The sequence below is a fragment of the Oncorhynchus kisutch genome, unplaced genomic scaffold (assembly GCF_002021735.2).
Source record: "Oncorhynchus kisutch isolate 150728-3 unplaced genomic scaffold, Okis_V2 Okis06b-Okis10b_hom, whole genome shotgun sequence".
In the NCBI taxonomy this organism is placed as follows: Eukaryota; Metazoa; Chordata; class Actinopteri; order Salmoniformes; family Salmonidae; genus Oncorhynchus; species Oncorhynchus kisutch.
This window is the reverse complement of record NW_022261983.1, coordinates 21,261,767-21,283,610: the sequence shown is the minus strand read 5'-3', so window position 1 is coordinate 21,283,610 and position 21,844 is coordinate 21,261,767. Positions and strand designations below refer to the sequence as shown.

The 21,844-nt window shown below is 49.1% G+C and overlaps 1 protein-coding gene across 2 annotated transcripts in view; it reads left to right on the top strand.

The window, feature by feature from the left end:
• Window positions 1-21,559, top strand: part of LOC109886865 (zinc finger protein 598, E3 ubiquitin ligase) — a 46,557-nt gene extending 24,998 nt beyond the window's left edge. Inside the window, exons 5-11 of one of the 2 annotated variants that reach the window (XM_031813992.1) lie at window positions 1,413-1,630; window positions 1,715-1,823; window positions 6,722-7,237; window positions 10,072-11,027; window positions 13,537-13,705; window positions 16,970-17,114; window positions 20,847-21,559. In XM_031813992.1, coding sequence (XP_031669852.1) covers window positions 1,413-1,630; window positions 1,715-1,823; window positions 6,722-7,237; window positions 10,072-11,027; window positions 13,537-13,705; window positions 16,970-17,114; window positions 20,847-21,212 — 2,479 coding nt within the window. In that variant the 3' untranslated portion in view covers window positions 21,213-21,559. Of the gene's footprint in view, window positions 1-1,412; window positions 1,824-6,721; window positions 7,238-10,071; window positions 11,028-13,536; window positions 13,706-16,969; window positions 17,115-20,846 lie in introns of both variants that reach the window. The other variant, XM_031813991.1, reaches the window with a different exon arrangement.
• Window positions 21,560-21,844: the final 285 nt, after the last annotated feature.

Genomic DNA, 21,844 nt, shown 5'->3' with positions numbered 1-21,844 from the left:
AAGAGGTCCCAGACATTTCCGTGTGGAATGGCCCTAGCCCTCACCCTCTGATCCAAGAGGTCCCAGACATTTCCGTGTGGAATGGCCCTAGCCCTCACCCTCTGATCCAAGAGGTCCCAGACGTGCTCAATGGGATTGAGATCCAGGCTCTTCGATGGCCATGGCAGGACACTGACATTCCTGTCTTGCAGGAAATCACGCACAGAACGAGCAGTATGGCTGGTGGCATTGTCATGCTGGAGGGTCATGTCAGGATGAGCCTGCAGGAAGGGTACCACATGAGGGAGGAGGATGTCTTCCCTGTAACGCACAGAGTTGAGATTGTCTGCAATGACAACAAGCTCAGTCCGATGATGCTGTGACACTCCCCAGACCAAGACGGACCCTCCACCTCGATCCTGCTCCAGAGTACAGGCCTCGGTGTAACGCTCATTCCTTCGATAATAAATGCAAATCCGACCATCACCCCTGGTGAGACAAACCTCGACTCGTCAGTGAGGAGGACTTTTTGAATGAACACTTTTTGTCTGTCCTGTCTGGTCCAGCGACGGTGGGTTTGTGCCCATAGGTGACGTTGTTGTCGGTGATGTCTGGTGAGGACCTGCCTTACAACAGGCCTACAAGCCCTCAGTCCAGCCTCTCTCTTAGCTTTTCGCGGGCAGTCTGAGCACTGACGGAGGGATTGTGCGTTCCTGGTGTAACTTGGGCAGTTGTTGTTGCCATCCTGTACCTGTCCTGCAGGTGTGATGTTCGGATGTACCGATCCTGTGCAGGTGTTGTTACACGTGGTCTGCTACTGCGAGGATGATCAGCTGTCCGTCCTGTCTCCCTGTAGCGCTGTCTTAGGCATCTCACAGTACGGACATTGTAATTTATTGCCCTGGCCACATCTGGAGTCCTCATGCCTCCTTGCAGCATGCCTAAGGCACATTCACGCAGATGAGCAGGGACCCTGGGCATCTTTCTTTTGGTGTTTTTCAGAGTCCATAGAAAGGCCTCTTTAGTGTCCTAAATTTTCATAACTGTGACCTTAATTGCTTACCGTCTGTAAGCTGTTAGTGTCTTAACGACCGTTCCACAGGTGCATGTTCATTAACTGTTTATGGTTCATTGAACCAGCATGGGAAACAGTGTTCAAACCCTTTACAATGAAGATCTGTGAAGTTATTTGGATTTTTACCATTTATCTTTGAAAGACAGGGTCCTGAAAAAGGGACGTTTTAAAAAAAATTGTTTTGGTTACTACATGATTCCAAATGTGTTATTTCATAATTTTGATGTCTTCACTATTATTCTACCAAGTAGAAAATTGTCAAAATTGAGAAACTCTTGAATGAGTAGGTGTGTACACACACAAACCCCCCCCCCCTGTATCTGTCCTAAGCATGTTGGTGCCCCCCTTCTCTCCACAGTGACTACCAGTACCTGAGCGAACACTTCCGGGAGGCCCACTACCTGTGTGAGGAGGGGCGCTGTGCTACGGAGCAGTTCACCCACGCCTTCAGGAGCCAGATCGACTACAAAGCCCACAAGGCCTCAGCACACAGCAAGAACCGAGCCGAAGCACGACAGAACCGACACATAGACCTGCAGTTCAGCTATGCCCCTCGCCAGACCCGACGCAACGATGGTGAGACTGGATACTGTGCTTTTCTGTCTAAACAAACTGGATTTCAGGCCTGCTTAGTAACAACACACTGTGTGTTCCTTCAAGGAGGCATGGTGTCTGGAGAGGACTATGAGGAGGCGAGGTCGGGTCGGGGGGGAAGAGGAAGGAGCCAAGGGAACCAACCGAACACCAGAGGTAGCTGGAGATACAACCGGTCAGTATGACATCATCACTATGAGACCACCGTGACACATCACACCAAGTAACGTTAAACCAGTTGATTTCAGTTAATTTGTCCAAAACATTGCTGGGTTGCACCCATTACTCTTATTGATTTCTAGCTAGCGGTGGCTAAAGTTAGCTGATCACTCTCAAGACATGCTAACCTCTCACCATTACAATAACAGGGCAGGTTAGCATTTTATATCATACCTCCAAGACATGCTAACCTCTCACCATTACAATAACAGGGCAGGTTAGCATTTTATATCATACCTCCAAGACATGCTAACCTCTCACCATTACAATAACAGGGAGGTTAGCATTTTATATCATACCTCCAAGACATGCTAACCTCTCACCATTACAATAACAGGGGAGGTTAGCACTTTATATCATACCTCCAAGACATGCTAACCTCTCACCATTACAATAACAGGGGAGGTTAGCATTTTATATCATACCCCCAAGACATGCTAACCTCTCACCATTACAATAACAGGGGAGGTTAGCATTTTATATCATACCCCCAAGACATGCTAACCTCTCACCATTACAATAACAGGGGAGGTTAGCATTTTATATCATACCCCCAAGACATGCTAACCTCTCACCATTACAATAACAGGGGAGGTTAGCATTTTATATCATACCCCCAAGACATGCTAACCTCTCACCATTACAATAACAGGGAGGTTAGCATTTTATATCATACCCCCAAGACATGCTAACCTCTCACCATTACAATAACAGGGGAGGTTAGCATTTTATATCATACCCCCAAGACATGCTAACCTCTCACCATTACAATAACAGGGGAGGTTAGCATTTTATATCATACCCCCAAGTAACGTAAACTCGCCACATTCCGTACAAATGTGCGCAACCGCAACATTCAAAAAAGGCTACAAAGAAAACTAATGGGGCTGTAGCGACTGTGTTGACGTCAACATCGGGGGTGTGAACTAGCATAATTGCTGGACTATTAAGCTCACCTGAATATAAACCGCACCCACTGAATTATTAAAAAATATGTATTTTGTCCATAAATAAGCCGCACATGTCTATAAGCCGCAGGTGCCTACCGGTACATTGAAACATGTCTATAAGCCGCAGGTGCCTACCGGTACATTGAAACATGTCTATAAGCCGCAGGTGCCTACCGGTACATTGAAACATGTCTATAAGCCGCAGGTGCCTACCGGTACATTGAAACATGTCTATAAGCCGCAGGTGCCTACCGGTACATTGAAACATGTCTATAAGCTGCAGGTGCCTACCGGTACATTGAAACATGTCTATAAGCCGCAGGTGCCTACCGGTACATTGAAACATGTCTATAAGCCGCAGGTGCCTACCGGTACATTGAATCATGTCTATAAGCCGCAGGTGCCTACCGGTACATTGAAACATGTCTATAAGCCGCAGGTGCCTACCGGTACATTGAAACATGTCTATAAGCCGCAGGTGCCTACCGGTACATTGAAACATGTCTATAAACCGCAGGTGCCTACCGGTACATTGAAACATGTCTATAAACCGCAGGTGCCTACCGGTACATTGAAACATGTCTATAAGCCGCAGGTGCCTACCGGTACATTGAAACATGTCTATAAACCGCAGGTGCCTACCGGTACATTGAAACATGTCTATAAGCCGCAGGTGCCTACCGGTACATTGAAACATGTCTATAAGCCGCAGGTGCCTACCGGTACATTGAAACATGTCTATAAGCCGCAGGTGCCTACCGGTACATTGAAACATGTCTATAAGCCGCAGGTGCCTACCGGTACATTGAAACATGTCTATAAACCGCAGGTGCCTACCGGTACATTGAAACATGTCTATAAACCGCAGGTGCCTACCGGTACATTGAAACAAATGAACTTTGCACAGCCTTTAAACGAAACACGGCTTGTAACAGAAATAAAACAGTAGCCTACCAAGAAAGTCATTGGTCACTTCTCCCTCTCTCTCCCTCTCTACCCCTCTCTCCTCATCTCTCTCCCTCTCTACCCCTCTCTCCTCATCTCTCTCCCTCTCTACCCCTCTAACCATCTCTCTCCCTCTCTACCCCTCTCTCCTCATCTCTCTCCCTCTCTACCCCTCTCTCCTCATCTCTCTCCCTCTCTACCCCTCTCTCCTCATCTCTCTCCCTCTCTACCCCTCTCTCCTCATCTCTCTCCCTCTCTACCCCTCTCTCCTCATCTCTCTCCCTCTCTACCCCTCTCTCCCCATCTCTCTCCCTCTCTACCCCTCTCTCCCCATCTCTCTCCCTCTCTACCCCTCTCTCCCCATCTCTCTCCCTCTCTACCCCTCTCTCCCCATCTCCCTCCCTCTCTACCCCTCTCTCCCCATCTCTCTCCCTCTCTACCCCTCTCTCCCCATCTCTCTCCCTCTCTACCCCTCTCTCCCCATCTCCCTCTCTCCCTCTCTACCCCTCTCTCCCCATCTCCCTCTCTCCCTCTCTACCCCTCTCTCCCCATCTCCCTCTCTACCCCTCTCTCCCCATCTCTCTCCCTCTCTACCCCTCTCTCCCCATCTCTCTCCCTCTCTACACTATCTTCCTCCTCCTGCACTGAAACCACGGAAGTCATCTCCTTCCGTGTCGGAGTTGAATAGCCTCGCTTCATCCGATGTTGGATCGCTGCCCTCTTCAACACGCAGCCTTTCGAAACCCGTTGATGATAGTGGATGTTTTGGCTCCACGCTGTCAGCAGCTCGATTTCCTTTTCCAACAGATCGCCTTCAACTTGAAAGATGCATCATATGCATTTCTTCGTGTCTTTGTCATGATGAGGGTGACTATGACTACCGTAATCAGAATTACGGTAGGTTTCTATTCAAGCGTTGATCGACATGGTAACGGCTCTATAGTATTGTTGAAAAAAAACTGACCCTCCGTTACATCTCGACGTGTCGTAACGTACAGCAGCATAAAGCAACTATTTCTGTCTTACAATCTCTCTCCACCAGGTGGAGCACTTCTAGCATCCTAGTCATTTCTTCCGTCATCATTGCATGCGATCATCATTCTCAAAGCCGCTGTTTACTTCTAAGATCACTTTAGACCCGCCCTAATAACCCGATTCAAATTCAACACAAACCTTCCAATAGGTTGTAATGACACATTATATAAACTCTCTGTTTTATTTACATCTTAGAGCCGATAAGGTGGACACATCGAGTGAAAAAAGCTACTCTCCTTTACCCTCTCTCCCCTCTCTCCCCTCTCTCCCCTCTCTCTCATTTACCCTCTCTCCCCTCTCTCCCCTCTCTCTCCTTTACCCTCTCTCCCCTCTCTCCCCTCTCTCTCCTTTACCCTCTCTCCCCTCTCTCCCCTCTCTCTCATTTACCCTCTCTCCCCTCTCTCCCCTCTCTCTCCTTTACCCTCTCTCCCCTCTCTCCCCTCTCTCTCATTTACCCTCTCTCCCCTCTCTCCCCTCTCTCTCCTTTACCCTCTCTCCCCTCTCTCCCCTCTCTCTCATTTACCCTCTCTCCCCTCTCTCCCCTCTCTCCCCTCTCTCTCATTTACCCTCTCTCCCCTCTCTCCCATCTCTCTCCTTTACCCTCTCTCCCCTCTCTCCCCACTCTCTCTCTCTCCCCTCTCTCTCTCTCCTTTACCCTCTCTCCCCTCTCTCTCTCTCCTTTACCCTCTCTCCCCTCTCTCTCTCTCTCTCTCCTTTACCCTCTCTCCCCTCTCTCTCTCTCCTTTACCCTCTCTCCCCTCTCTCTCCCTCTCAAATCAAATCAAATCAAATGTATTTATATAGCCCTTCGTACATCAGCTGATATCTCAAAGTGCTGTACAGAAACCCAGCCTAAAACCCCAAACAGCAAGCAATGCAGGTGTAGAAGCACGCATTAGTGACAACATCTCTCCTTCTCACTATCACGCATTAGTTTCGCTTCCCCACCCGCCATTTTTTTAAAGACCCGACGGGGCTCATTGCTTGAATTATGCAGAAACGGGCAGCGTTTAGGTCATGTAATTGATTCTGTTGGAAAGGGGAGAAATTGTGCTTTACACTGGTATTGACATTACAGTTGATCTGGAAGTATTACGTTTTGGGGCGCTAAAATAAGGGCAATTGTACGGACCAAGGCAATGTACGAGTTTACGTTACTTGAAGTAGGCTACCCACCTCTCACCCACAGACACAAACAAACATTATCATGAACACGTAGCCCCAGCTTCACCATCTAAGTTAGCAAGCTAGGCTGTTGGTTTATAAAAACCTAAACAAGTTACGAATGTATCTAGCCAGGCTAATGTTGCTTGCTAGCTAACCATGAGCTAGCTAGGTAACAGGCGTTTTCAATTTAAAAACTTGCTCAAGACAGTTCACAGGATTTAAACAACTGTAGCCAATTTATTAATTACTACATTTAGCTAACATTAGTTAATCCCGAGATTCTTACCTTTTGCCTGGATTCGTCAGTCTGGTCCAGATCATCACAGCCCTGGTGAGTGACGTGAAGCTTGACAGGCGTTTCTAGTTCTGTATGATAGCCACGTTAGCAGCTAATTAGCATATCATTTTTTGGGGTTGTAAATACAGGCGACTATATTGATACAAGTCACCTTGTCTTGGAGAGATTTACACAGTTATCACAACATCACGCCAGGGTGAGCCTCCATGGTTATCACAACATCAGGCCAGGGTGAACCTCCATGGTTATCACAACATCAGGCCAGGGTGAGCCTCCATGTTTATCACAACAGGGCCAGGGTGAGCCTACACCAAACAGTCCTTATTTGAAGTGACTCTAATATCCACAATGAATAAAAATGAATTGTGGATAAACGATTGGAACCGTTCGTGTGTTTCACCAGTGTTTTCTGGGTATTATGACTCTGTGATAGACTATAACAGTGCTGTGTTTTGGTAGTGAGGAGGAGGACAGGGAGTTGGCAGTAGCAGTCAGAGCCTCTTTGATGCAGCAGAGGAGACAGGAGGACGGAGGACGAGACACCCAGGACAGGAGCGGAGCGCCCAAACACCGCAAAGAGGAGCGGATGGAGAGGCCCGAGCGGATGGAGAGGCCCGAGCGGATGGAGAGGCCCGAGCGGATGGAGAGGCCCGAGCGGATGGAGAGGCCCGAGCGGATGGAGAGGCCCGAGCGGATGGAGAGGCCCGAGCGGATGGAGAGGCCCGAGCGGATGGAGAGGCCCGAGCGGATGGAGAGGCCCGAGCGGATGGAGAGGCCCGAGCGGATGGAGAGGCCCGAGCGGATGGAGAGGCCCGAGCGGATGGAGAGGCCCGAGCGGATGGAGACTGAGGAGAGACACAGGAGTGTTCCTGTCAAACCTCCAGCAGAAGCTCCCCCAGTGAGGACCATGAAGAGTAACCCTCTGACAGGAGACGACTTCCCAGCTCTCCTGGGGGCTGCAGCACCCACACTGAGGTACACACACACACACACACACACACACACGCCGAGGTGAAGGTGTATACCAACTGTGTTATCATTTATGTGTATATTACACTCTAAAGCCCCTCCCCGGCCCTCCTGTCCCCGGCCCAGGTCTCTTTGTTGTGATGTATAGTACCAGTCAACAGTTGGGACACATCGACTCATTCCAGGGGTTGTCTTTATTTGGACTATTTTCTACATTGTAGAATAATAGTGAAGACGTCAAAACTATGAAATAACACATATGGAATCATGTAGTAACCAAAAAAGTGTTATAAAATAATTTCGATTTTGTTTATTTGAGATTCTTCAAAGATGCCTTGATGACAGCTTTGCACACTCTTGGCATTCTCTCAACCAGCTTCTTAAGGTAGTCACCTGGAATGCTTTTCAATTAACAGGTGTGCCTTGTTAAAAGTTAATTTGTGAAGTTTCTTTCCTTTAATGCGTTTGAGCCAATCAGTTGTGTTGTGACACAGTAGGGGTGGGAAACAGAAGATGGCCCTATTTGGTAAAAGACCAAGTCCATATTATGTTAAGAACAACTCAAATAAGCAAAGAGAAACGACAGTCCATCATTACTTTCAGACATGAAGGTCAGTCAATCTATAATCGATACGGAAAATGTCAAGATTCTTCCACGAAAGTTTCTTCAATGCAGTCGCAAAAACCATCATTATGAAGCTGAGTTCCCTCTGCTACAGAGGATAAGTTCATTAGAGTTAACTGGCTCTCATGAGGACCGCCACAGGAATGGAAGACCCAGAGTTCCCTCTGCTACAGAGGATAAGTTCATTAGAGTTAACTGGCTCTCATGAGGACCACCACAGGAAAGGAAGACCCAGAGTTCCCTCTGCTACAGAGGATAAGTTCATTAGAGTTAACTGGCTCTCATGAGGACCACCACAGGAAAGGAAGACCCAGAGTTATCCCTCTGCTACAGAGGATAACTTAATTATAGTTACCAGCTTCAGAAATTGCAGCCCAAATAATTGCTTCACAGAATTCAAGTAACGGACACATCTCAACATCAACTGTTCAGAGGAGACGGTGTGAATCAGGCCTTCATGGTCAAATTGCTGCAAAGAAACCACTACTACCACTACACTACCACTACATCAACTGTTCAGAGGAGACTGTGTGAATCAGGCCTTCATGGTCGAATTGCTGCAATGAAACCACTACTTAAGGACACCAATACGAAGAAGAGACTTGCTTGGGCCAAGAAACACGATCAATGGACATTAGACCGGTGGAAGTCTGTCCTTTGGTCTGATGAGTCCAAATTTGAGATTTCTGGTTCCAACTGCCGTGTCTTTGTGAAATGCAGAGATGGGTGAACGGATGATCTCCGCATGTGTGGTTCCCACTGTGAAGCATGGAGGAGGAGGTGTGTGGTTCCCACTGTGAAGCATGGAGGAGGAGGTGTGTGGTTCCCACTGTGAAGCATGGAGGAGGTGTGTGGTTCCCACTGTGAAGCAAGGAGGAGGAGGTGTGTGGTTCCCACTGTGAAGCATGGAGGAGGAGGAGGTGTGTGGTTCCCACTGTGAAGCATGGAGGAGGAGGAGGTGTGTGGTTCCCACTGTGAAGCATGGAGGAGGAGGAGGTGTGTGGTCCCACTGTGAAGCATGGAGGAGGAGGTGTGTGGTTCCCACTGTGAAGCATGGGGGAGGAGGTGTGTGGTTCCCACTGTGAAGCATGGAGGAGGAGGTGTGTGGTTCCCACTGTGAAGCATGGAGGATGTGAAGCATGGGGGAGGAGGTGTGTGGTTCCCACTGTGAAGCATGGAGGAGGAGGTGTGTGGTTCCCACTGTGAAGCATGGAGGAGGAGGTGTGTGGTTCCCACTGTGAAGCATGGAGGAGGAGGTGTGTGGTTCCCACTGTGAAGCATGGAGGAGGAGGTGTGTGGTTCCCACTGTGAAGCATGGAGGAGGAGGTGTGTGGTTCCCACTGTGAAGCATGGAGGAGGAGGTGTGTGGTTCCCACTGTGAAGCATGGAGGAGGAGGTGTGTGGTTCCCACTGTGAAGCATGGAGGAGGAGGTGTGTGGTTCCCACTGTGAAGCATGGAGGAGGAGGTGTGTGGTCCCCACTGTGAAGCATGGAGGAGGCGTGTGGTTCCCACTGTGAAGCATGGAGGAGGAGGTGTGTGGTTCCCACTGTGAAGCATGGAGGAGGAGGTGTGTGGTTCCCACTGTGAAGCATGGAGGAGGAGGTGTTTTTATTTATTCAAGGCACACTTAAGGGCAATTTGATGTAGGAGAGTGATGAAGTGCTGCATCAGATGACCTGACCTCTACAATCACTCGACCTCAACCCAATTGAGATGGTTTGGGATGAGTTGGACCGCAGAGTGAAGGAAAAGCAAGACTGTTGGAAAAGCATTCCTCATGAAGCTGGTTGAGAGAATGCCAAGACAGTGCAATGCTGTCATCAAGGCAAAGGGTGGCTACTGTTGAAGAATCTCAAATATACAATATATTTTGATTTAACACTTTATGTTATTTCATAGTTTTGATGTCTTCACTTATTAAATAGTAAACATAAAGAAAAACCCTTGAGTGAGTAGGTGTGTCCAAACTTTTACTGGTATTGTATGTTATAGGTATATATGTTGTGTGTTACAGTGTAAAGCCCCCCCTGTCTCTCTGAGTGATGTATGTTATAGGTGTATATATTGTGTGTTAATGTTAAGCCCCCCCCCCCCCCAGGTCTCTCTGTAGTGATCTATGTTATAGGTATATATATTGTGTGTTAGTGTTAAGCCCCCCCCCCCAGGTCTCTCTGTAGTGATCTATGTTATAGGTATATATATTGTGTGTTACAGTGTAAAGACCCCCCCAGCCCTGAAGACTCCAGCCCAGGTCCCTCTGAAGGAGGATGACTTCCCCAGTCTATCTGCTGCCATGGTTATGACCCCCATGACCCCCGCCTACTCCGCCCAACCCAGGAAGCACTCCTCCTTCCAAGAAGAAGACTTCCCCGCCCTGGTCTCTAAGATCCGCCCTCCCAGACCAGCGGGCGGAGCTACCTCAGCCTGGAGCCAAGCCAGCAGCAGCAACACCTCCAAGACGGTCATCCTTCCCTCCTCTTCCTCTAGACCTCCCCCTAACAACCCTCCTCTCCCCCTCCCCGCCGGCCCCCAGCTCCTCTCCTCCTCCTCTTCCTCTCGGAGGAAAAAGCACCCCGTCCGCCGCCCCTCCCCCCCATCTGATGATGACAATTGCGTTGCCAAGACGATGCAGGAGCACCGAGCAGTTCCAACCATGTTGGATATCTCCTCTCTTCTCATCGTCAAAGGACCCTCTAAATCTGCCCCTACTGCCTCTAAGCCCCTCCAATTGACAGCTAAACCCCTCCCACCAACCGCCAAGTCTCCCCCACTGACAGCTAAGCCCCTCCCACCGACCTCTAAGCCCTCCCCTGTGACATCTAACCCCACTCCTATTCCCGCCCCAAGCCCCACGTCCAAGACAGCCAAGAAGAAGAAACAGGCCACGCCCCCTCCATCATCATTTGGGAACCAAGTTCCTGTCCTCATGGAAACGGTCTCCAGGGTACAGAAGGAGAACGTTCCGGAGAGCCACGCCTCCAAACCACTGGTTGCTATGACGACGGCAGCAGTTAAAACCGCTGTAAAATCAAAGGTCAAAGCAAGTGGATTGGCTAACGGCCACCTGGATAAACCAGTCACAGTGGCCCCACTCCCTAAAGCCCAGCCGGAACCCCCCCTGGAGGTAGAGGAGGAGTTCCCTGCCCTCATCTCCAAGAAACCCCCCCCAGGTACATAACATAACTATCCCAATTCATATTTGCTCTACACAATACATTTCTATGTGCCAGTTGTGCAGTATTACCCCTGGGGGGGGGGGGGGTTGTGCAGTATTACCCCCGGGGGGGGGTGGGTTGTGCAGAATTACCCCTGGGAGGGGTTTTGTGCAGAATTACCCCTGGGAGGGGTTTTGTGCAGTATTACCCCTGGGAGGGTTAGGGGGGGCGAGGATGTGTTGGTCTATGAGGGCGTAACGTCCCGGCAGCGAGGATGTGTTGGTCTATGAGGGCGTAACGTCCCGGCAGCGAGGATGTGTTGGTCTATGAGGGCGTAACGTCCCGGCAGCGAGGATGTGTTGGTCTATGAGGGCGTAACGTCCCGGCAGCGAGGATGTGTTGGTCTATGAGGGCGTAACGTCCCGGCAGCGAGGATGTGTTGGTCTATGAGGGCGTAACGTCTCGGCAGCGAGGATGTGTTGGTCTATGAGGGCGTAACGTCTCGGCAGTGAGGATGTGTTGGTCTATGAGGGCGTAACGTCCCGGCAGCGAGGATGTGTTGGTCTATGAGGGCGTAACGTCTCGGCAGCGAGGATGTGTTGGTTTATGAGGGCGTAACGTCCCGGCAGCGAGGATGTGTTGGTCTGAGGGCGTAACGTCTCGGCAGCGAGGATGTGTTGGTCTATGAGGGCGTAACGTCCCGGCAGTGAGGATGTGTTGGTCTATGAGGGCGTAACGTCTCGGCAGCGAGGATGTGTTGGTCTATGAGGGCGTAACGTCTCGGCAGCGAGGATGTGTTGGTCTATGAGGGCGTAACATCCCGGCAGCGAGGATGTGTTGGTCTATGAGGGCGTAACGTCCCGGCAGTGAGGATGTGTTGGTCTATGAGGGCGTAACGTCCCGGCAGCGAGGATGTGTTGGTCTATGAGGGCGTAACGTCCCGGCAGCGAGGATGTGTTGGTCTATGAGGGCGTAACGTCCCGGCAGCGAGGATGTGTTGGTCTATGAGGGCGTAACGTCCCGGCAGCGAGGATGTGTTGGTCTATGAGGGCGTAACGTCCCGGCAGCGAGGATGTGTTGGTCTATGAGGGCGTAACGTCCCGGCAGCGAGGATGTGTTGGTCTATGAGGGCGTAACGTCCCGGCAGCGAGGATGTGTTGGTCTATGAGGCGTAACGTCCCGGCAGCGAGGATGTGTTGGTCTATGAGGGCGTAACGTCTCGGCAGCGAGGATGTGTTGGTCTATGAGGGCGTAACGTCTCGGCAGTGAGGATGTGTTGGTCTATGAGGGCGTAACGTCCCGGCAGCGAGGATGTGTTGGTCTATGAGGGCGTAACGTCTCGGCAGCGAGGATGTGTTGGTCTATGAGGGCGTAACGTCTCGGCAGTGAGGATGTGTTGGTCTATGAGGGCGTAACGTCCCGGCAGCGAGGATGTGTTGGTCTATGAGGGCGTAACGTCTCGGCAGTGAGGATGTGTTGGTCTATAAGGTACATTGGTCTTTGAAGTTGGAACTCGTCCACTGGTTTTCCATCAATGAATAAGAAGCATTATTTTGCAATTGATTTTTTTTTCTCTCCAGAACAATTTTGACCGCAGCCATTTTATTTATTGACATTTAAGTCTTTTTTTAGCCAATTGCATGGCGAATCATTGTTCTATCTAAACCGCTGTGAAATATGTATTCAATAACCAAAAATATTGTATATTCAGTTGTTTTGATGCTGGTGTTGAACACCGAAAGTACAAGACGCAGAAACTAAACATAAGAACAGGGAGCATAGAAATAGGTCACATAGAACAGTCCTACCGCTTCTTAGACTTGCTGTCAATGATAATGACAGATCTTTAACATACTTTTCTATGTGAATTTAGTTGTGTGACCAAAGTTCCAAATTGCAGCTTTAAGTTGGGGTTATGGATGATAGTAACTGTGATAATGTAGTGATGTTGACCATGCTGTTTGTCTCTAGGTTTTAAGTTGGGGTTATGGATGATGGTATCAGTGATAATGTAGTGATGTTGACCATGCTGTTTGTCTCTAGGTTTTAAGTTGGGGTTATGGATGATAGTAACTGTGATAATGTAGTGATGTTGACCATGCTGTTTAAGTTGGGGTTATGGATGATAGTAACAGTCATAATGTAGTGATGTTGACCATGCTGTTTGTCTCTAGGTTTTAAGTTGGGGTTATGGATGATAGTATCAGTGATAATGTAGTGATGTTGACCATGCTGTTTAAGTTGGGGTAATGGATGATAGTATCAGTCATAATGTAGTGATGTTGACCATGCTGTTTGTCTCTAGGTTTTAAGTTGGGGTAATGGATGATAGTATCAGTCATAATGTAGTGATGTTGACCATGCTGTTTGTCTCTAGGTTTTAAGTTGGGGTAATGGATGATAGTATCAGTGATAATGTAGTGATGTTGACCATGTTGTTTGTCTCTAGACTTTAAGTTGGGGTAATGGATGATAGTATCAGTCATAATGTAGTGATGTTGACCATGCTGTTTGTCTCCTCCAGGCTTTAAAAGTTCCTTCGTCCTGAAGAGTTCTGCCCCCCCCAGAAACCTGTCCCCCCCTCCCCCCGGCCAGGGCAGCACCACCCCTCCCAGTAAGCCCCCCCCAGGGTTTACCGGCATCCCCCTCAACAGCAACGTGGTGGAGCCTGCCCCCCCTGCATCCAGCCCCCGGTGAGACAGACAGACAGACCAGACATCACATCACCTTTACAGACCGGACATCACCTTTACAGCCATCACCTTTACAGACCAGACATCACCTTTACAGACCAACCATCACCTCACCTTTACAGACCAGACATCATCTTTACAGACCAGACATCACCTTTACAGACCAGACATCACATCACCTTTACAGACCAGACATCACCTCACCTTTCCAGACCAACCATCACATCACCTTTACAGACCAGACATCACATCACCTTTCCAGACCAGACATCACATCACCTTTACAGACCAGACATCACCTCACCTTTCCAGACCAGACATCACCTCACCTTTCCAGACCAGACATCACCTCACCTTTCCAGACCAACCATCACATCACCTTTACAGACCAGACATCACCTCACCTTTCCAGACCAACCATCACATCACCTTTACAGACCAGACATCACATCACCTTTCCAGACCAACCATCACATCACCTTTCCAGACCAACCATCACATCACCTTTCCAGACCAACCATCACATCACCTTTCCAGACCAACCATCACATCACCTTTCCAGACCAGACATCACATCACCATTACAGACCAGACATCACCATTACAGACCAGACATCACCTTTACAGACCAGACATCACCTTTACAGACCAGACATCACCTTTACAGACCAGACATCACCTTTACAGACCAACCATCACACCACCTTTACAGACCATCACACCACCTTTACAGACCAGACATCAGCTTTACAGACCAGACATCACCTTTAGATCAACCATCACATCACCTTTACAGACCAGACATCACCTTTACAGACCAGACATCACATCACCTTTACAGACCAACCATCACATCACCTTTACAGACCAGACATCACATCACCATTACAGACCAGACATCACATCACCATTACAGACCAGACATCACATCACCATTACAGACCAGACATCACATCACCATTACAGACCAGACATCACCATTACAGACATCACATCACCTTTACAGACATCACATCACCTTTACAGACACCTTTACAGACATCACCCTTTACAGACATCACCTTTACAGACATCACCTTTACAGACATCACCTTTACAGACATCACCTTTACAGACATCACCTTTACAGACATCACCTTTACAGACATCACATCACCTTTACAGACTAGACATCACCTTTACAGACATCACCTTTACAGACATCACCTTTACAGACATCACCTTTACAGACATCACCTTTACAGACATCACCTTTACAGACATAACATCACCTTTACAGACAACACATCACCTTTACAGACATCACATCACCTTTACAGACTAGACATCACCTTTACAGACATCACCTTTACAGACATCACCTTTACAGACATCACCTTTACAGACATCACCTTTACAGACATCACCTTTACAGACATCACCTTTACAGACATCACCTTTACAGACATCACCTTTACAGACTAGACATCACCTTTACAGACTAGACATCACCTTTAGACTAGACATCACCTTTACAGACACCAGACAGACCACCACCTTTACACACACCAGACAGGCCACCACCTTTACAGACCAGACGTCACATCACCTTTACAGACACCAGACACCAGACAGGCCACCACCTTTACAGACACCAGACAGGCCACCACCTTTACACACACCAGACAGGCCATCACCTTTACAGACTAGACATCACCTTTAGACTAGACATCACCTTTACAGACACCAGACAGACCACCACCTTTACACACACCAGACAGGCCACCACCTTTACAGACACCAGACACTAGACAGGCCGCCACCACCTTTACAGACTAGACATCACATCACCTTTAGACTAGACATCACCTTTACAGACACCAGACAGACCACCACCTTTACACACACCAGACAGGCCACCACCTTTACACACACCAGACAGGCCACCACCTTTACACACACCAGACAGACCACCACCTTTACACACACCAGACAGACCACCACCTTTACACACACCAGACAGACCACCACCTTTACAACACCAGACAGGCCACCACCTTTACACACACCAGACAGGCCACCACCTTTACACACACCAGACAGGCCACCACCTTTACACACACCAGACAGGCCACCACCTTTACACACACCAGACAGGCCACCACCTTCACACACACCAGACAGGCCACCACCTTTACACACACCAGACAGGCCATCACCTTTACACACACCAGACAGGCCACCACCTTTACACACACCAGACAGGCCACCACCTTTACACACACCAGACAGGCCACCACCTTTACAGACACCAGACAGGCCACCACCTTTACAGACACCAGACAGGCCGCCACCTTTACACACACCAGACAGGCCACCACCTTTACACACACCAGACAGGCCACCACCTTTACAGACACCAGACAGGCCACCACCTTTACACACACCAGACAGGCCGCCACCTTTACACACACCAGACAGGCCACCACCTTTACACACACCAGACAGGCCACCACCTTTACACACACCAGACAGGCCACCACCTTTACACACACCAGACAGGCCACCACCTTTACAGACACCAGACAGGCCACCACCTTTACAGACACCAGACAGGCCACCACCTTTACACACACCAGACAGGCCACCACCTTTACACACACCAGACAGGCCACCACCTTTACAGACACCAGACAGGCCACCACCTTTACACACACCAGACAGGCCACCACCTTTACACACACCAGACAGGCCACCACCTTTACACACACCAGACAGGCTACCACCTTTACACACACCAGACAGGCCACCACCTTTACACACACCAGACAGGCCACCACCTTTACACACACCAGACAGGCCACCACCTTTACACACACCAGACAGGCCACCACCTTTACACACACCAGACAGGCCACCACCTTTACACACACCAGACAGGCCACCACCTTTACAGACACCAGACAGGCCACCACCTTTACACACACCAGACAGGCCACCACCTTTACAGACACCAGACAGGCCACCACCTTTACACACACCAGACAGGCCACCACCTTTACACACACCAGACAGGCCACCACCTTTACACACACCAGACAGGCCACCACCTTTACAGACACCAGACAGGCCACCACCTTTACACACACCAGACAGGCCACCACCTTTACACACACCAGACAGGCCACCACCTTTACAGACACCAGACAGGCCACCACCTTTACAGACACAACAACACATATTTGATTCAAACTGTGTGTTCTAAATGACTCCATATGTGTTCAGCTCTCCCCAGTCCCCGGGGGTGTACCTGGCTCCAGAGAACTTCCAGCAGAGGAACATGGAACTGATCCAGTCCATTAAGAACCTCCTGCAGAACGACCAGTCACGATTCAACCAGTTCAAGGACTACTCTGGACAGTTTAGACAGGTAAGCCCTGACTCCTAACCTTAACCCCCCTAACCCTGATCCCTAACCTTAACCCCCCTAACCCTGACTCCTAACCTTAACCCCCCCTAACCCTGACTCCTAACCTTAACCCCCTAACCCTGACTCCTAACCTTAACCCCCCCTAACCCTGACTCCTAACCTTAACCCCCCTAACCCTAACCCTGACTCCTAACACTCAGTAAGGCCACCAGGCTAATGTTCCTATAGACCCAGTAAGACCAGCAGGCTAATGTTCCTATACACCCAGTAAGACCAGCAGGCTAATGTTCCTATAGACCCAGTAAGGCCAGCAGGCTAATGTTGCTATAGACTCAGTAAAGCCAGCAGGCTAATGTTCCTATAGACCCAGTAAGGCCAGCAGGCTAATGTTCCTATAGACTCAGTAAGACCAGCAGGCTAATGTTCCTATAGACTCAGTAAGACCAGCAGGCTAATGTTCCTATAGACTCAGTAAGACCAGCAGGCTAATGTTCCTATAGACCCAGTAAGACCAGCAGGCTAATGTTCCTATAGACTCAGTAAGACCAGCAGGCTAATGTTCCTATAGACCCAGTAAGACCAGCAGGATAATGTTCCTATAGACCCAGTAAGGCCAGCAGGATAATGTTCATATAGACCCAGTAAGGCCAGCAGGCTAATGTTCCTATAGACCCAGTAAGGCCAGCAGGCTAATGTTCCTATAGACCCAGTAAGGCCAGCAGGCTAATGTTCCTATAGACCCAGTAAGGCCAGCAGGCTAATGTTCCTATAGACCCAGTAAGGCCAGCAGGCTAATGTTCCTATACACCCAGTAAGACCAGCAGGCTAATGTTCCTATAGACTCAGTAAGACCAGCAGGCTAATGTTCCTATAGACTCAGTAAGACCAGCAGGCTAATGTTCCTATAGACTCAGTAAGACCAGCAGGATAATGTTCCTATAGACTCAGTAAGACCAGCAGGCTAATGTTCCTATAGACCCAGTAAGACCAGCAGGCTAATGTTCCTATAGACTCAGTAAGACCAGCAGGCTAATGTTCCTATAGACTCAGTAAGACCAGCAGGCTAATGTTCCTATAGACTCAGTAAGACCAGCAGGCTAATGTTCCTATAGACCCAGTAAGACCAGCAGGCTAATGTTCCTATAGACTCAGTAAGACCAGCAGGCTAATGTTCCTATAGACTCAGTAAGACCAGCAGGCTAATGTTCCTATAGACTCAGTAAGACCAGCAGGCTAATGTTCCTATAGACTCAGTAAGACCAGCAGGCTAATGTTCCTATAGACCCAGTAAGACCAGCAGGCTAATGTTCCTATAGACTCAGTAAGACCAGCAGGCTAATGTTCCTATAGACTCAGTAAGACCAGCAGGCTAATGTTCCTATAGACTCAGTAAGACCAGCAGGCTAATGTTCCTATAGACTCAGTAAGACCAGCAGGCTAATGTTCCTATAGACCCAGTAAGACCAGCAGGCTAATGTTCCTATAGACCCAGTAAGGCCAGCAGGCTAATGTTCCTATAGACCCAGTAAGACCAGCAGGCTAATGTTCCTATAGACTCAGTAAGACCAGCAGGCTAATGTTCCTATAGACTCAGTAAGACCAGCAGGCTAATGTTCCTATAGACTCAGTAAGACCAGCAGGCTAATGTTCCTATAGACTCAGTAAGACCAGCAGGCTAATGTTCCTATAGACCCAGTAAGACCAGCAGGCTAATGTTCCTATAGACCCAGTAAGACCAGCAGGCTAATGTTCCTATAGACCCAGTAAGGCCAGCAGGCTAATGTTCCTATAGACTCAGTAAGACCAGCAGGCTAATGTTCCTATAGACCCAGTAAGACCAGCAGGCTAATGTTCCTATAGACCCAGTAAGACCAGCAGGCTAATGTTCCTATAGACCCAGTAAGACCAGCAGGCTAATGTTCCTATAGACCCAGTAAGACCAGCAGGCTAATGTTCCTATAGACCCAGTAAGACCAGCAGGCTAATGTTCCTATAGACTCAGTAAGACCAGCAGGCTAATGTTCCTATAGACCCAGTAAGACCAGCAGGCTAATGTTCCTATACACCCAGTAAGACCAGCAGGCTAATGTTCCTATAGACTCAGTAAGACCAGCAGGCTAATGTTCCTATAGACCCAGTAAGACCAGCAGGCTAATGTTCCTATAGACTCAGTAAGGCCAGCAGGCTAATGTTCCTATAGACTCAGTAAGACCAGCAGGATAATGTTCCTATAGACTCAGTAAGACCAGCAGGCTAATGTTCCTATAGACCCAGTAAGACCAGCAGGCTAATGTTCCTATAGACCCAGTAAGGCCAGCAGGCTAATGTTCCTATAGACATATAAGTTGTATTTAAACGTGTACGTGACACAGCAGCAGCATGTTGCCATGGGGACAGTGATGTCGGTAACATCTCTCTCTCTCTCTCTCTCTCTCTCTCTCTCTCTAACAGGGTCTGATGTAGACCCTAACATCTCTCTCTCTCTAACAGGGTCTGATGTAGACCCCAACATCTCTCTCTCGCTCTAACAGGGTCTGATGTAGACCCTAACCCTAACATCTCGCTCTAACAGGGTCTGATGTAGACCCTAACCCTAACATCTCGCTCTAACAGGGTCTGATGTAGACCCTAACCCTAACATCTCTCTCTCTCTAACATGGTCTGATGTAGACCCTAACATCTCTCTCTAACAGGGTCTGATGTAGACCCTAACATCTCTCTCTCTCTAACAGGGTCTGATGTAGACCCTAACATCTCTCTCTCTCTCTAACAGTGTCTGATGTAGACCCTAACATCTCTCTCTCTCTCTAACAGGGTCGGATGTAGACCCTAACATCTCTCTCTCTCTCTAACAGGGTCGGATGTAGACCCTAACATCTCTCTCTCTAACAGGGTCTGATGTAGACCCTAACATCTCTCTCTCTATCTAACAGGGTCTGATGTAGACCCTAACATCTCTCTCTCTCTAACAGGGTCTGATGTAGACCCTAACATCTCTCTCTCTAACATGGTCTGATGTAGACCCTAACATCTCTCTCTAACAGGGTCTGATGTAGACCCTAACATCTCTCTCTAACAGGGTCTGATGTAGACCCTAACATCTCTCTCTAACAGGGTCTGATGTAGACCCTAACATATCTCTCTCTCTCTAACAGGGTCTGATGTAGACCCTAACATCTCTCTCTCTCTCTCTCTAACAGGGTCTGATGTAGACCCTAACCCTAACATCTCTCTCTCTCTAACAGTGTCTGATGTAGACCCTAACATCTCTCTCTCTCTAACAGGGTCTGATGTAGACCCTAACATCTCTCTCTCTCTAACAGGGTCTGATGTAGACCCTAACATCTCTCTCTCTCTCTCTAACAGGGTCTGATGTTGACCCTAACCCTAACATCTCTCTCTCTCTAACAGGGTCTGATGTAGACCCTAACATCTCTCTCTCTCTAACAGGGTCTGATGTAGACCCTAACATCTCTCTCTCTCTAACAGGGTCTGATGTAGACCCTAACCCTAACATCTCTCTCTCTCTAACAGGGTCTGATGTAGACCCTAACCCTAACATCTCTCTCTCTCTAACAGGGTCTGATGTAGACCCTAACCCTAACATCTCTCTCTCTCTAACAGGGTCTGATGTAGACCCTAACATCTCTCTCTCTCTAACATGGTCTGATGTAGACCCTAACATCTCTCTCATGGGGACAGTGAAGTCGGTAACATCTCTCTCTCTAACAGGGTCTGATGTCAGCCGTGCTGTACCACCAGAGCTGTAGGACTCTGTTAGGGGACAACTTTGGCGGTGTCTTCAATGAGCTGCTGGTGCTACTTCCTGACACGAGGAAACAGCAGGAGCTGCTGACGGCCCACGCAGACAACCGGGCCATGGAAAGACAGGGGGGGGGCGGGACCAGGAAGAACAGGAAGAGTGCCTGGCAGACCCCCTCCAGCGCCATCTCTAATGCAGCCGCGCTGGACTGCCAGGTATGCCCCACCTGCTGCCAGGTGCTGGACCCTAAAGACTTCAACTCCCATAAGACCTTGCACCTGGGGGACAACGAGGACTTCCCCTCCCTGCAGGACATCAGCCGCATCATCAGCTAGCCCTGGCCTGGGACAGACATGCACACTGCCCAATCACAGCCCTGCCTGTTGCCATTCAGGGGGAGCCTGTTTCCATGGTGACCATGGCCAGAGAGGACGTTGGGTAGTGTATTTGATGGCAAGGCTGGGGCCAGCAGGAGGTTGAACTGAATTCTGGTTGCCAGATGTTGACCTGATTCCCGGTGTGATTCCGGCTGGACCTGGACCCAGCCTGGCGACCCGAACCTGGAGGGCCCTACAAGTACCACATGTTGTGTATTAATAAGAAGAATGGTTCTATATATTTGATTTTTCTCCCCTCTCTCTTCTGATCACATTTCCATTATGTTGATAAAGTGTTGAAGGAGTGACGCGTTGGTTCTTTTATCAGGTTTGATGACTGAGGAGAGTTTATTAAGTCAGACCCTCTACTACTCCCTCGGAGACAGTCAGACCATCTACTACTCCCTCGGAGACAGTCAGACCCTCTACTACTCCCTCGGAGACAGTCAGACCCTCTACTACTCCCTCGGAGACAGTCAGACCCTCTACTACTCCCTCGGAGACAGTCAGACCCTCTACTACTCCCTCGGAGACAGTCAGACCCTCTACTACTCCCTCGGAGACAGTCAGACCCTCTACTACTCCCTCGG